The sequence below is a fragment of the Asterias amurensis genome, chromosome 9 (assembly GCF_032118995.1).
Source record: "Asterias amurensis chromosome 9, ASM3211899v1".
NCBI lineage: Eukaryota > Metazoa > Echinodermata > Asteroidea > Forcipulatida > Asteriidae > Asterias > Asterias amurensis.
The window spans coordinates 7,530,468-7,545,063 of record NC_092656.1 but is presented as its reverse complement, the minus strand read 5'-3'; the positions used below and the strand labels follow the sequence as shown (position 1 = coordinate 7,545,063).

The 14,596-nt window shown below is 38.3% G+C and overlaps 1 protein-coding gene across 1 annotated transcript in view; it reads right to left on the bottom strand.

Moving 5' to 3' along the window:
* Positions 1-599: 599 nt before the first annotated feature.
* The window catches only part of LOC139942250 (protein dead ringer homolog), a 44,162-nt gene continuing 30,165 nt past the window's right edge, over positions 600-14,596 (bottom strand). The window contains exons 4-7 of the mRNA XM_071939041.1: positions 10,008-10,191; positions 7,085-7,305; positions 5,119-5,334; positions 600-4,391 (exon numbers count right to left, since the gene is read on the bottom strand). Coding sequence (XP_071795142.1) covers positions 4,234-4,391; positions 5,119-5,334; positions 7,085-7,305; positions 10,008-10,191 — 779 coding nt within the window. The 3' untranslated portion in view covers positions 600-4,233. The remainder of the gene's footprint in view (positions 4,392-5,118; positions 5,335-7,084; positions 7,306-10,007; positions 10,192-14,596) is intronic.

Genomic DNA, 14,596 nt, shown 5'->3' with positions numbered 1-14,596 from the left:
TTTGTAATGAGTAATGGGGAGAGGTCGATAGTATAACACATCGTGAGAAACGGCTCCGGTGAACTGTGTACACAAGCTGCTTCTAATAGCGCCCTCTTTTGACCCATTATCCTTCATAGCATGTTCATTTCCCATGGGGGCAGATTCTCAAGTGGACAGTTTCCCTGGATGGGACACCTTGCGCAGATTGACGGCTTCGAAAGTGCCTACACACAATTAATGGCCTGATGCGTATTTTACTTCACAGAAAAGATGAGGGCACTTAGTATTATGTGGCGTGTTTTACATAATTCTTCTAGCAAGGGCACCCGACCACTTGACCTTGTAGCACTCCACCATAAAAGCTTAACTGTGGGTGCGTTCGATTAGCTTCCCCGGGTCGACCCCGGTGTTTGGCGTTTTGTTTTTTCCAGAACGAACGTGTGCAGATAATTACCCACGTTCGTCCTGAAAAAAAAACCGCCACACACCGTGGTCGACCCAGGGAAGCTTAACGAACGCACCCAATACACCCAAAAGTGTGGACATAACTAACAAGCAACAACCCTAAAACAAATGTTCATATGTACAAATTCATTAATATAAGGCAGTAACTCGACGAGTATTTATTTTGAAATATCTGAAGGCACCTTTGTGTTGTTAACCAAATGCATTGTTTGTTTATTTGTTTGTTTTTATTACAGCACGGTGGTCAGTTTGTTTAATTAAAACCAACGATTGTCACAACAAAGAAGTTGTTAAAAATAGTTTATAAATACAGTGTTACAAATATTTTTTCCCAAAGATATGCCGACTGTGGGGGAAAAACACTAAACAATTTAAAAAGGATATTACTATCCTTTTCCCCGAATCACCAAACTTTACGAAAACCCCGTACATAAGGCACCTGAATACAGTTTACTACACTTTAGGTTCAGAATAATTAATAAATAACCCTAACTTGCACAGTATATGAAAATAAGAAATGTTAAGTTAAACTTCATCCGAAAAAGTGGGTGGGTTTTTTGTCTTAGTAACAAAAATAAAACATATTCAAAGTTTTTATGAAAACCACCAGAAAGAGAGTGCAGATATTTTCTGAATACAAAATGTAATAGATTTATAATTAAAAAATGAATACCGAGTGAATACTGGAAATGATTGCTGTTGCTTATAATATATTAAACAAACTTAAAACTAAATTATTGCCAAGACGGATTTAATCACAATATTAAAACACAACAATGTGTTTCGACTTTGGGGCACAATTAGGGTTTACAATACTATGAGTCACTGAAATTCTAACTTCTGCAAAATTGTCAATCAATTTCTAAAAAGCCTGGCTTCGAAATCGCAAAACTACACTAAGGATAATCTTTGTTTAGACTCCTTGAAGCTTATATCAAAAAGTTTTTCAAGGTTTTAACAAAGGAAAAGTGCAAAAAGTTGTAAGATTTTAGTATAATTTCTGGAAGTACAACAATTCATTTATTTTCAAGGAAATATGAAGAGATTAACCTAAATTATTGTTAATTTTTTGAAAAACGATTCGGTAAATGTTTACTCGCTGTCTCTTAACTATATATTTCAAAGGTAGAATTATAACTATAGAAGATGAAACTAATATTTATTTTAGCATTATAGGCCTAATGATGGGTATTTTGTTTTTATAGCGGCAACTTTCATCTAGAGTGGGTTGCAACAACACTCTAAACAATCTCAGGTCAGATTTGACCCGTTGGGGCCTGACCTATTTCTGGGTAAGTATGACCAAAAATGGGTCAAACTGACCCAGTATCTGCATTCAAAACCCATTTCAAAAAGGTTTTCGGGTCGGGGCCGTTTTAACAAAGAGCTATTTGATCTTAACTCCAAATCAATCGTATAGCTGTTTAGTAAAGTGTGATGTCACAATACAAATCACTATTACAGTAATAATTTGTCGATTCATTGTATTGCTTTGTGAAATCGAGCCCCATCTTTTCGAGTGAGCCTATTTTCGGGTCAGACCCCTATATGACACGGAATTAAGGTCAATTCTGACGAGGCAATTGTTCAGGGTTCAGCGGGCAGAAGAAGACAGAGAACACTTGAAGTAAAGGAGAACTATGTAGATCGGAACAGGTGGGGCTTTCAAGTCATACTCGAATTACGTATCAAATCTATTTGAGGAATGTATCTCTATAAAGGCACAACAAAGAGAAATAAAATAAAAATTAATAAATGAATAAACTTTTTACATTAACACCAAAATGCAAACACTGATTCTAAAACATTGTCAATACCGTTGATTTTCTTATTGATTGTCCTCACGTTATACATTCACCAAACCTATTTAGACACACGATGATTTTTTTACATTTTTTTTTTAACCAAAAATTTACAATATGTGTCCCAAGAAGTGTTTTTAAAGTAGTTGTTGTGGCTACATGATGAGAAACTAAGACGAGCAGAGTGACTGATCGAAACGTCGAGATCATACCAATTTCTCAGAACTATCAGAACCATATAACAAACATCTTTTGATGGAGTGTTGGCTCTGAAAAGATCCGGTTTTGGTCTCGACGTTTCAGACAGTAGACTCGGCTCGTCTTCAAGAGAAATCAGCTAGACCAAACCAGCTCTTTTCATAGCAAAGACTCCCTTAAAACAGTTTCAATTCGTGACTGTGCACGCAAGTTTACTATTACTTATAGTTTATTCTTATTCTTCACATCATGCAAAGCTTCAAACCTCACAACTTCTCAGAGCCAACACTCATCCCAAAGACACCTTTAAGGAACACGTTGCCTTGGATCGGTCGAGTTGGTCTTTGAAAAGCGTTTGTAACCGTTTGTTACAAAATGCAGTATTAGAAAGATGTTTTCAAAGTAGAGTACAATGATCCACACAAATTTGCCTCGAAATTGCCTGGTTTTCCTTTTACTCTGCGAACTAACACGGTCGGCCATTTATGGGAGTCGAAAATTTGACTCCAATATGGCTGATCGTGTTAGTTCGCAAAGTAAAAGGAAAACTACGCAATTTCGAGGCAAACTTGTGTGGATCATTGTATTCTACTTTTAAACCATCTTTCCAACCATATGCATTTTATAACAAATGGTTACAAAGTTACGCTTTTCAAAGACCAACTCGTCCGATCCAAGGCAACGTGTTCCTTTAACACGACTGTATCCACAAAAACAACTCAATCGCTTCTAGTTAAGCAGACCCTACAAAGCTTCAATTGTTACTTAATAGTTATCATAAAATAAATTATAAAGTTAAAGATTGTCAGTATGAAAAACTCAACGAATAAATCTTGATAAATCAAATAAAAGGGATTTTGTTATAATATAAAAACAATTAACATTTACAAAGATGATTGTCAGTATAAAAAAAAACATGATGAATGGAACGTTATTTTTTAATTATTGCTTTTCTTACATATATATTAAAATAGTGGTCAGCATTTACAAAGTTATTTGTACTTTATTGCAACAAAAAGGCACAACAGACTATCTTCTGTTTTCTTCCTTTCCTAACCAGCTGATATACAATGAAAGGAAAGACTTGTGAAAAATATTTAAACGAGAAAAATATTTTCCAACATCTAAAACCAACCAAAAAGGTTTTTCCTAAGGGTTAAAACAAAATTTGTTCCTGTCTAGTAAAGTCCTAAAATTCCTAAAAATACTAAATAAAACTAATTGTATATTATATTTACATCTGAAAAGCTTTCCCGTTTGCACATAATGTAATTGACAGTCATGTTTAATCAACAAAACTGTTTATGAAACCATCAAACTACTATTTCTTGTTTTCGAAGAGTACCAAAAACAATGTGACTTATTTATGCACATTATTTTCAACAACGTACAGGATTTAGACAGGTCCCTTGAGTTTATTTGGTTTCACAGTCGTATAGTGAATACAGGGAGCTGTTCAACAGTGGTGACCATAATATATCAATGATGTATTGTACCTTTCCCATCATCTACCAACGAAGTGAACGTGTACAACAACTGTCTACAGAAATGATTGAATTTAAGCAGTTACAAAAAATCACTTTATATACAAAAACGTATATATTGCATAAATTGTACAGTATGTTCACCTTACTTTCTTATAATATACGATGCTTCAAAGACACTGGACACCTTTGGTAGTTTTTGACGGAAAAAAACCCAGGCCTGAGGTTTTGTGCAAAAAGAAACTTCTCCTAAAGATATGACTCCCTCTTGTTTCATCCGTTTTCTGTTGTCGACATCTCTCTCAGGACGAGGAACCTGCTGCCCGGCTCGTCAGGACATGAAGAGGTGTGCCTCGTGGGTACAGCACTCCCTGGTAGAGGACCCCGTTCAGCTCGATGCTCACGACGAGGGAGTTATCACCTCGGAGCTCAAAGAGGGGCAGTCCGGTCTCACGTTGAGCTGTAGAAAAAGAAATGAAAAGAGTATAAGAGTATCTGGGCCCAATTTCATAGAGCTGCTTAAGAAACAAATTTTGCTTAAGCAAAACAAATCTTTGCTTTGTAAAATCAGATTACCGGCTAAAGACTCCACTCAAATTGTTATGCTAAGTAAACAACAGCTAAATATTAGTCGCAAGCAATGTACATGGCATGAAACTTTTGCCAGTAACATGTGTAAAATAAGCAAGCTATTTTCGTGCTTAAGCAAGTTTTTTGCTTAAGCAGCTCTATGAAATTGGGCCCTGAGGAAGATCAAACGGGGGTTAATGAACGAATCATACACTATAGGGATGGTGCGCCTGTAGCAGCAATGATTGGCATCACTATTGGCATCCTACGATGTCTGCCGTCGATTTCACCAAACTCTTCCTAACGGGTTCAGTTCCTATCCAAATACGTTGGACGCATTGAACCCATCCTTAGTTAGCTCGTCCTAACTCGAGTTAGGATTAATCCTAGCTGCAGGCCTGTTAACGTAATGATTAAGACACAGCCGTAGCCACTGTCGCTAATCCACGGCTTCGGCCACCGATTCTGACAAATTGTTTTCACAAAATGGGCTTGCTTTGCGTTCTTGCTCGGGGCTTCAGACGAGAGGACCGAACCTGAAGCCGAATCAAAAGTGGAAGCCGTGGTTTTGAAAAAAGCCAATAAGTGTCTATTGATCTGGTTCGTAGGCTCCTTACCATGACTGCTTGTAACCTTTATATGAGCGGCAGGTGGTGCCATCTGATGTTGCTGCTGCATCAAGTAGCGGTGATGCTGCTCTTCAGTCAACAGAGGGCGCTTTGCAGGTGGGGTGATCGGCTCATCGTAAAGAGAGTGTTTCATCGGGTGCTTGCTGAGGCGGGGCTGGATGAAGGCCCGTGGGTATTGCATATCTCTTGCATCACGTTCATCATCTGCAAAGAAAACCAAAAGGGTGATGTTCAGAAACTTGTAATACCAAAAGTCAAATAACTGTTAAAGTACACTCGCTGGTGTACTCACTCAGCAAATGTTGGTTGATGTTCGTTTTCTTTTACTGAGACACAACGTCCAGTCCTTTGTGTGGTCCAAACGACCTCACTTTCAAGCGTGTCCAAATTTAAAAGTATTATCACAGGAGACAAAAGTCGCAGAAATCTGTGGCAATTTGGACTGTATCCGTTGTGTGTGAGTCAGGAGAAAAACTGTTAAAAATCATGAACGATATTTTCAGTAAGTACACAAATTGTCCTAAATATTTGTTGAACAGTCGAAACTGTTTTATTTTTAGGTTTTCTGCTACAATTTGCTGGGGTGAAACGTCATGTGAGAGGGACAAACTGTGTCACTCCAAACAAACAAAACATGACTCTCGTATGAACTTCATCATTAAACAAAGCGGTGTTTATCCTATACTAATCATGTAAAACTCCATGAACTACTAATTAGTGTATACCCATCCAATAATCAGATACCGTTGTTTTTTTTTTGGTCTTTTTTTTTTCTAGTGTTTTTATTTTCTTGTTCTTCCTAATGAAACTATACCCAGGCCATTCCGTTTCAGATTGATGGGACACATTTGGTAAATGGTTCACACAAAGACAGGTGTATCGTTATGGAGAAAGAAAAATGGATGTAATCACAGAAATGATATTTCCGCTGACTGGAATAATTGGTATTAGCTTGTGATAGCTTGTCAGACCAATAATTGGGGTATAGTGTGATAACGAGGTGCGAGTTTGATGGATATTGAAGGCCAAATGCAATCATGATTGGTCACACATGACACTTGCTTTCCATTTACATTGATTGCGAACAAATATTGACAAACAATACTTGTTTTCAGTTCTTCTCGTTTATTTTGTTGTGACTTTTTATTTTGAGGGTCATTAAGTAGGACTACTTTTGTGGATAACGAGGTGGGAACAAAATTGGCTGACAAAGGAATATAATTGATCACACAAGTCTGATTTATGACATATTATTATTGTTGAAAGAGTTTTCTGTTCTAGATTCGCCAGTTGGATGATGTTTGTTTGAATGTTTAATCAAAATTGCTCAAAAGGACTTCAAGCCTGAAGCCTTCGTAGGCATCTGTCAGCACACACATTTTTGGAACAGGGGTGTTATTCTTTCATTACTCTCTTGCAAAACATTGGCGACCAATTGAGTCAAACATTTTCACAGATTTGTTATTTTATACATATGTCGGGACACACCAAGTGAGAAGACTGGTCTTTGACAATTACCAATAGTGTCCGGAGTCTTTAAGTACTGTATTATCAGTACTTAACCAAGTTATGTGAAGAAAAAAAACATCCACAGGCAAACCAATCAGGTGGGATTCGAACCCACGACGTTTGCATTGCTAATCAAGCTTGATGTCTTACCACTGTTGATTGAAAAGATGTTATGCTAATTGTGTTTGTTACCCATTGAACTGGCGATAATTATGTTAAGCACTTTGTCCCAGTTCTGTGGAAAAAATGCAGGCATTAATACACAGGTGGGATTCGAACCCACTAACTTTGCAATTTTAGAGCAGTGACACACCACTGAGATCTTCTTCACCGAACTCTGGAAAGCACATTTAAGTGCTCTCCAGAGTTCTTTAAAACACAAAAAGGGTAAAAAAAAAAAAAATCGTATCATTTATACCTGATGCAAAATGTCACATCTACTTACCAAATTCCGGAGACTCTCTGCTGCCAAGAGGAATGACCGACGGGTGAGGAATCATTGTAGGTAGCGGTGGGGAGTGTGGGGACAGACCGAAGGCAGCATTGGTGTTATTGTAGACCTGTCGCCGTCCCTCGCGTCGGTTACCATCGATGGCCGACTGCAATTCAGACGGGGTGCTTAGCTGACGTTTCTCGCACTCGTACGGGTACAAATATTTCATGTACCTGAAAAAAGGTATTGTGCACAAAATACAGTTTATTAAGACATCAAATATGCAATCACAAAAATCCAATCTTAAAGAAAATTATTGCTTGAGTTTCTGAATACAGACTGAATCGCTTAAAAAGGGTATCACAACGTCTCTCACACTCTTCAAATAACTTTATATTCTACCCCATAGTGCCAAGCTTGGTTTGGCAGACCCCTTCGTCACAGCTTTCAGCAACAACTTGAAGTCCCGTTTGTTTTTCTTTAAGTTCTTTCTTTTGTTTCACTTCACATTAAATAAAGAACAGCTGAATTCAGAGTGGTAGACCCCTTCATCACAGCTTTCAGCAACAACTTGAAGTCCCGTTTGTTTTTCTTTAAGTTCTTTCTTTTGTTTCACTTCACATTAAAAAAAGAACAGCTGAATTCAGAGTGGTGAACCTTGTAAGATGACCTTGTTTAACAAGCTGTTGTAGATGTGCATAAGCACCCGGTGAAGTTGTTTTGTATCAGTAGGAATAATTTACATCGGGGGTCTCCTAATGTAGCTACGGCCCCTTGATGCTTGATTAATGCACTTAACATGACGTTTATTATATTGCTCATGAATCATTTGTATTATAAATGGCGCGTTGGTTGTTTTGAAGGCCCCTTCCTTTGACGGCGGTCAAAGTCATGACTGTTTACTGATGATGTTTGCTCCAATGACCCAGTCTTTCGGGAGATACGAATTCAGTTCAATCGCTGGCCCGAGGTGATGGGGAGACATTGTGGCCTTGAACAGTAGCCAACCGTGGGTAACTTGGGGGAAATCAACGGGGAGGTTTTTTCTGAGCGAGATGGTAAAAAATTGCTCTCGATGCCAAACAAAAAAAAGGCAATGGCATTACGTGGGCTATTATATAAAACTATTATTAGGAATGATTTAGATGTGGGGAAATCAACGGGGAGGTTTTTCTGGGCGAGACGGTAAAAAAAAGTTGCTCTCGATGCCAAAAAATAACAATGACATTACATGTGCAATAAAAAAAGTCAAATGCTGTAAAACTATTATTTAGATGTGGGTTTGATACCAACAAAGCAATAGTAATAATCATTCTGCAATTGAAGAATTGTACAATGTCCCTGAATGGGCTATTTGCAGTCATATAGAGCATGTCCTGCTTTGTAACAAATTCCGAACAGGACAATCCTGGTGCCATTAAAAAACAGTCAGCACTTTTATTCTAGTCATGTACTTTTTTTATAAAGATAGATTATATGCGAACTCATGCAACTGTTGCCCAACAAAAGAAGAAACTTTAACGTCTACTTCCTCTTCTGATATAGTCAACAGTGGCTGGTGGCGACTCGTGAGGGGGTTGGGGGGTGTGTACAAACCACAAAGCAAGTTGTCCTTGCTCCATTTATAAAGAATTCGTGCATTGAATGTTTTGATTTCTTGTTTTCAAAAAGGGAACCACTTCAAGCGGAGTCTTTGCTCTTGTTATTGAAATCACATGAAGAAACATCAATGCAAATGTACATCTGAGAAGCAACGAACAAGCTGCATACACGTGCAATTACAACTTTAAAAATTACCTTTTAGACCTGAGGGCCTATAATAATAGTTCAAAGAACGGTAAAAATCCTCCAGAAAACATTAAGCAAATTGAAATTTAAATAGTGCAAACGATTTTGAAGGATTGGGGTCAGTCATCCTACACAATCGTTTTATTGTATTTTTTTGTTGTTGTGTGTTTTAAGATGGCTGCTCCCAGCAGGAGTACCCTAGCTGGTTATGGTTGTTTAATGTAGTCATAAGCCCAATATCACCATCTGCTAGTCCCTCCACTTTATTTATAGGTCGAAGTAAAGTCTGAAACAAAACTTAAAAAGCAATACATATTTAACACGGATGGCTGCATATAAATGTTCTCATCGTGGGCATCCAAGCCTACCAATGCCTCCAATTAATAACCGGCAAAGCAACGTAAAAGGAGTTTTACTTTCTTTTGTTATGTTTCTTTTTTATGGTTATTGTTATTCACAATATATTAAAGAGAAAATAAAGCACTGGTTTTCCCAACCGAGGGTAGACCCCAAGCTTTAGACGTCACGGGCGACTGGTTCTGTCTAATAGCCCAATTTGGAGTAGGCATCATTGATATGGACCTCGTTCCATATCAAAGGAAGATTTTTAACAATATATAATGAGGGAGTTTACAAGTACTTTAATACCATTTATGGTTATTAAATGATAATAATTTCATGGAACTCTTTTTTTTTTTTGGCCCTTTGTCATAAATTGTTTGCCAGAATAGCTGGTATTTGTTTAATGGCATTTGGTTCAGCAGTTATAGACAAGAATACAACATAATGGGAGTTCTATACTCCATTGTAAATGTCAAAGCTGGGTCCAATGCATAAGCAGGTACTTTTTCAGTTTAATATTGTTACTTGGTTATAAAGAGCTCCGGAAATCTTTGGTAACTGTGAAACACCAGTATTCTCACTTGGTGTGACCCAACATAGTCATGCAATAACAAATCTGTGAACGTTTTGAAGATTTGTCATCGAAGTTGCAAGAGAATACAAACACCGTTCCTTGTTGCATCATATTTTTCGAACGTGCAATGTGATGGTTTTGCAGCGGGAGGGGCACAAAGGCACCCCAAAAACCAATGCTACTCTTTGGGCACGTCCTGTAAAAAAAAATGTCTTAATATTCTTTACTTACTGTGTTCGAAGGGTGAAGGCAGCACTGGTTATGGAAGCTGGGAGGTTCAGACCTTTTGTTATCTCACGCCATTGTTTCTTATTGATGACCTCAACTAAACCACCCTTGGACGTCACCAGATTGAAGAGCTCGTATAGGTCCAGTACTTGCTTTGCCATGATCGGAATACGGTTGACTGGTGTACCTATTGGTTGAAAAGAAAGAATTGAACCCGGTTTTAATCTCGTTAAAGCCAGTTTAGGGATACAGGTGTAAATTTTGCATCGGGTATAAAGAATATTAATTTCAGTTTTACACTTGCACCAATCTGTATAGACCTACTCAGTACTTTCCCGAGTAATCACAGGCATATACTCGCGTGGGACTCGAACCCGTGACCTTTGCAATTCTGGAGCAGTGTCTAACCAACTGGGCTCCGAGACTGCCCTATAGAGGCAGTTCGAATCCTATATTTTAGCAGCGGATACCGCATTGATTTCATAGATCGGGGGTATTAAAAATATAAGTTTCTGTTTTACCCTTACACCGATATGTTGAAAGTACCATGTCTCTTACACCAGTCTTGTAGCACTCGTACCTGGCACTCGTACTCGACTATAGTATCACTCGAGTATACCGCTTTGATGGTATACTGTGACTCTTACTTGGTACTAGTACTCAGGTAGTATTACTCAACTATTTGTAAAACTCGAGTACCTCGTTGATGGTACACTGTGACTCTTACTTGGTACTCGTACTCGGGTAGTAGTACTCAACTGTTATAACTCGAGTACAGCTTTGATGGTATACTGTGACCCAGTACATCTTGTCTTTGTTTTCTGTTGTGTTTTTCTAAAGAGCGCTTAGGGACATGTTTTATTACTATGTGTTATGCGCTATATAAGAATGGTTAATTATTATTATTATTACTTGGTACTCGTATCTCGAGTAATATTACTCAAGTACCGTTTTGATGGTACGGTAACTCTTATTTAGAAACTCGTACTCGAGTAGCACAACTAGAGTGCCACTTTTGGTTCTCGACTCTTACTTGGTTATTTTATTCGAGTAATATCATTCGAGCACTGGACACTTGGCTAGGAAAATACTCGTACTCCGAGCCCATACTCAAAACTCGACTGAGTATCTGTACTCAAAGGCATGTACTCGGCTATTGAAAATGTACTCGGACTCCGGTTTTTAGTAGTGGTGGTCAAAATGCCACTTTCCTTTACGTTTCAAATTTTCGTGCTTTAAAGGCACCGGACACTTTTTTCAGATACCTTAAGGCTTCAGGGCTGAAGTCTTTGTATATAAGACTGTGAGAAATTACCTCTTTCTTAAAAAATACATTATATTAAAGGCAATTGGTAATTACTCAAAATAATTATTAGCATAAAACCTTTCTAGGTGACTAGTAATGGTTAGAGGTTGATGGTATAAAACATTGTGAGAAACAGCTCCCTCTGATATGGCATAGATTTCGAGAAAGAAGTAATTTTCCACGAATTTGATTTCGATACCTCAGATTTAGAACTTGAGGTCTCGAAATCAACCATCTAAACGCACACAACTTCGTGTGACAGGGTTTTTTCTTCTTTCATTATTATCTCACAAGTTCAATGACCGATTGAGCTCAAATTTTCACAGGTTAGTTATTTCATGTATACGTTGAGATACACCAACTGTGAAGGCTAGTCTTTGGCAATTACCATTAGTGTCCACTGCCTTTAACAAAGCACGGTAACACTCATCTGTAAGTTTATAATGTACAAACAACAACACACAAACAAACTAACAACTGTTAAAATACGTCGAAACATCTTTAATGTATTCAGCAGCACGTACAACAAGCCAAAACGAAACCACAATCTCAACATTTTTGTCGGCAGCGTTATTTATAATTCTGTCATTAGTTGTTTTTCAACAACAAACCTGCCCCCAGCAGGAACAAGCCATTTTAATACGAGCTATTATTACAGAAAGTGTTTCCGCCCATACTAACACTGCACTGCCAAAATGTTAAAGCATAATCCCTAGATTGACTTCCCTTCAAATATTTGCACGTGTGATTCCCCCACACCCCTCTCAGCTGTATGTCTTGATAAATTGCTCTGTAATTAAGTCATACAGGAAAATTAATCAAGGCCTACCCCCTTCCCTTTTCATGCCCGATGCTGCAGGTACGGATGTAGCTTAATGTAATGGGCTGCTATACTCAACCCCCCCCCCTCCCCAAATACCCATCCCCCGTAACACAACTGCCCCCACCCCCCCCCCCCCCCCCCCACACACACAGCTTGGAAGACAACCATTCATCAAGTTACAGTACATTTCAGTTTTAAGAGTGCATGTGTAGGTACGGATATGTCTTAGTGCACTGGCTGCTACCCCCCCCCCCCTTAGCCGCCGCCAAGAGGCGACAGGCGAGAGGGGAATGGATCTGTTTTACATCAAACCATAGAGTAATCTCTGTCCTTACTCTATGATCAAACAAACAGACAAATAACAATTCTAGATTAATGGCGTCATCCGAATGAGATTGAAAGAAGGGGCGTGTCTACTCCCCCCTCTTTTTATTACCACACTTGTTAATTGTCTGCAGGTTTATTTTGACAGGGGGCATGTGGGCTTTTTGAGACTGAGTCTGAAGGGTTAGTTGACTGGGTCACAGACAAAGATTTTATACCGCATTTACAGATTCATTATATTTCTTAAATAATTGTATTGTGCTATTTTAATGTAATTTAAAGCTTTTATCCATCCTGTTTAATGGATGTGGCTGAAATAAAATATAAAATAAAATTTAAAATTTAAAATATCTTGGAAAACTGAATGGGTGAACGTTCCCGATGTACTTGTTAAATTAAAAAAGTGGCATATCTATACGCGTTTCTATGACTTGATATTTGAATTAAAAGGCGGGGACAGTTGGGAAACTGAAATGTACTGTATTAAAAGGTTGTGAAGCATTCATTGCCTTTTTTTCCCATAACATTGTCCTTTTTAAGGAGCATACTATCGAGAGTACACCCAGGCATTGTGCCCTCGGGCCAAAGCAAAAATCATCGGGCCTGACAAAGTCATCGAAAGTTTAGAACAAATTAACAGAACAGGTATCCACGCATGATCGCACACACATGTATGTTGGTAAACAAAGCGATGGTGCCAATGTGCCTTGTGTTTGTTTTTGTTTTCGATAGGTTTGATGGCCTCAGGACAAAATGAGAAAAAAAGTCCTGACTTTTAAATTGCGTGAACTTGGAGGAGAGTTATAGCCCTACTTTTTTTGTATTTATTTTGTTCAAGTTGTGTACATCTCTGCCGCTGAGCAGCCCATATTCATCCTCATAATATTTCCTCATGCCTTGAACTTCACTCTTAGAGGGGCACAGCAACTTCCCTCTGATAGGGGCACTTCTATGAGGAAATGTGAATTTGTATTGGAACCTTGCAAAGGGCACCACAGCAAAAGCACAGGGCACCACGGCAACTGATGTGGGTGCCGTCGGTTATTCTGAATAGTTTCCTTATGCATGTCTTGGGGAAGTTGATAGAGGAAGAGGGAATGTTTTAATTCTAAGATTTGGAAGGAAATTGCAAACTTATGTAGTCACCCCAGACCCTTTAAATGCATAGGGTTTTTACTCAGCCGACCCAATTTCGCATTCATTAATTTGTTTTAAGGGCACTGGACACTTTTCGTACTCAAAATAATTGTTGGCATAAACGACTTTCTTAATAACGAGCAATGGAGAGCTGTTGATAGTATAAATCATTGTGAGAAACGGCTCCCTTTGAGGTTACTTTCTTTTTGAGAAAGAGGTATTTTCTCACACCTTTCAAAGCATCTGAAAGCACACAATGTGTGCATCAATGGTGTTTTTTTCTTTCATCATTCCTTTGCAACTTCAATGACCAAATTTGGTCAAATTTTTCACAGATTTGTTATGTTATGCATTAAATTATGTTGAGATACATACACCAAGTGCGATTACTGCTGGTCTTTGACAGTTACCAAAGGTGTCCATCAGAGCCTTTAAGGACAACAAGCATCCACAAAGATTTCACAAAGTGTCGTTACCGCAGCATTGCGGTAACGACACTTTGCAACCAAAGTTTGCAACCACTTTGCAATTCAAGCAACCATGGATCCTTCCACCATTCAGCCACGAAGTCATGATTATTGCAATCGTTTAATAACTTTCACTACAAACAAAAAAGTGTAAAGACTATATATACGAACACACCATCGACCAAGTTCTGCCTGTTCATATCGGCGTGTCAATACAATGATGGATGGGAATAGTGTGGCATCACAGCCCTATCAACTCACAATCTAAAGAAATCAAATAACAGCGTTTTGCACAAATTTGACTGAATAGCATCAACAAAACCCTTGAGGCAATATACCGGGGCTCGCAGACACCCCACGCTGGAATACCAACAAACAGATACAGATCTTGATGTAAGGAAGATAAAAAGGCTGTGATTAAAGAGAGCAGCTGCAAAACGATGCCATAAAATGTTCGACAATCAATTGTGTAGTGTAAACATTGTTTTTACATGATTGGCTGATTTCATTCAAAAATGTTACAATGTGCACTACA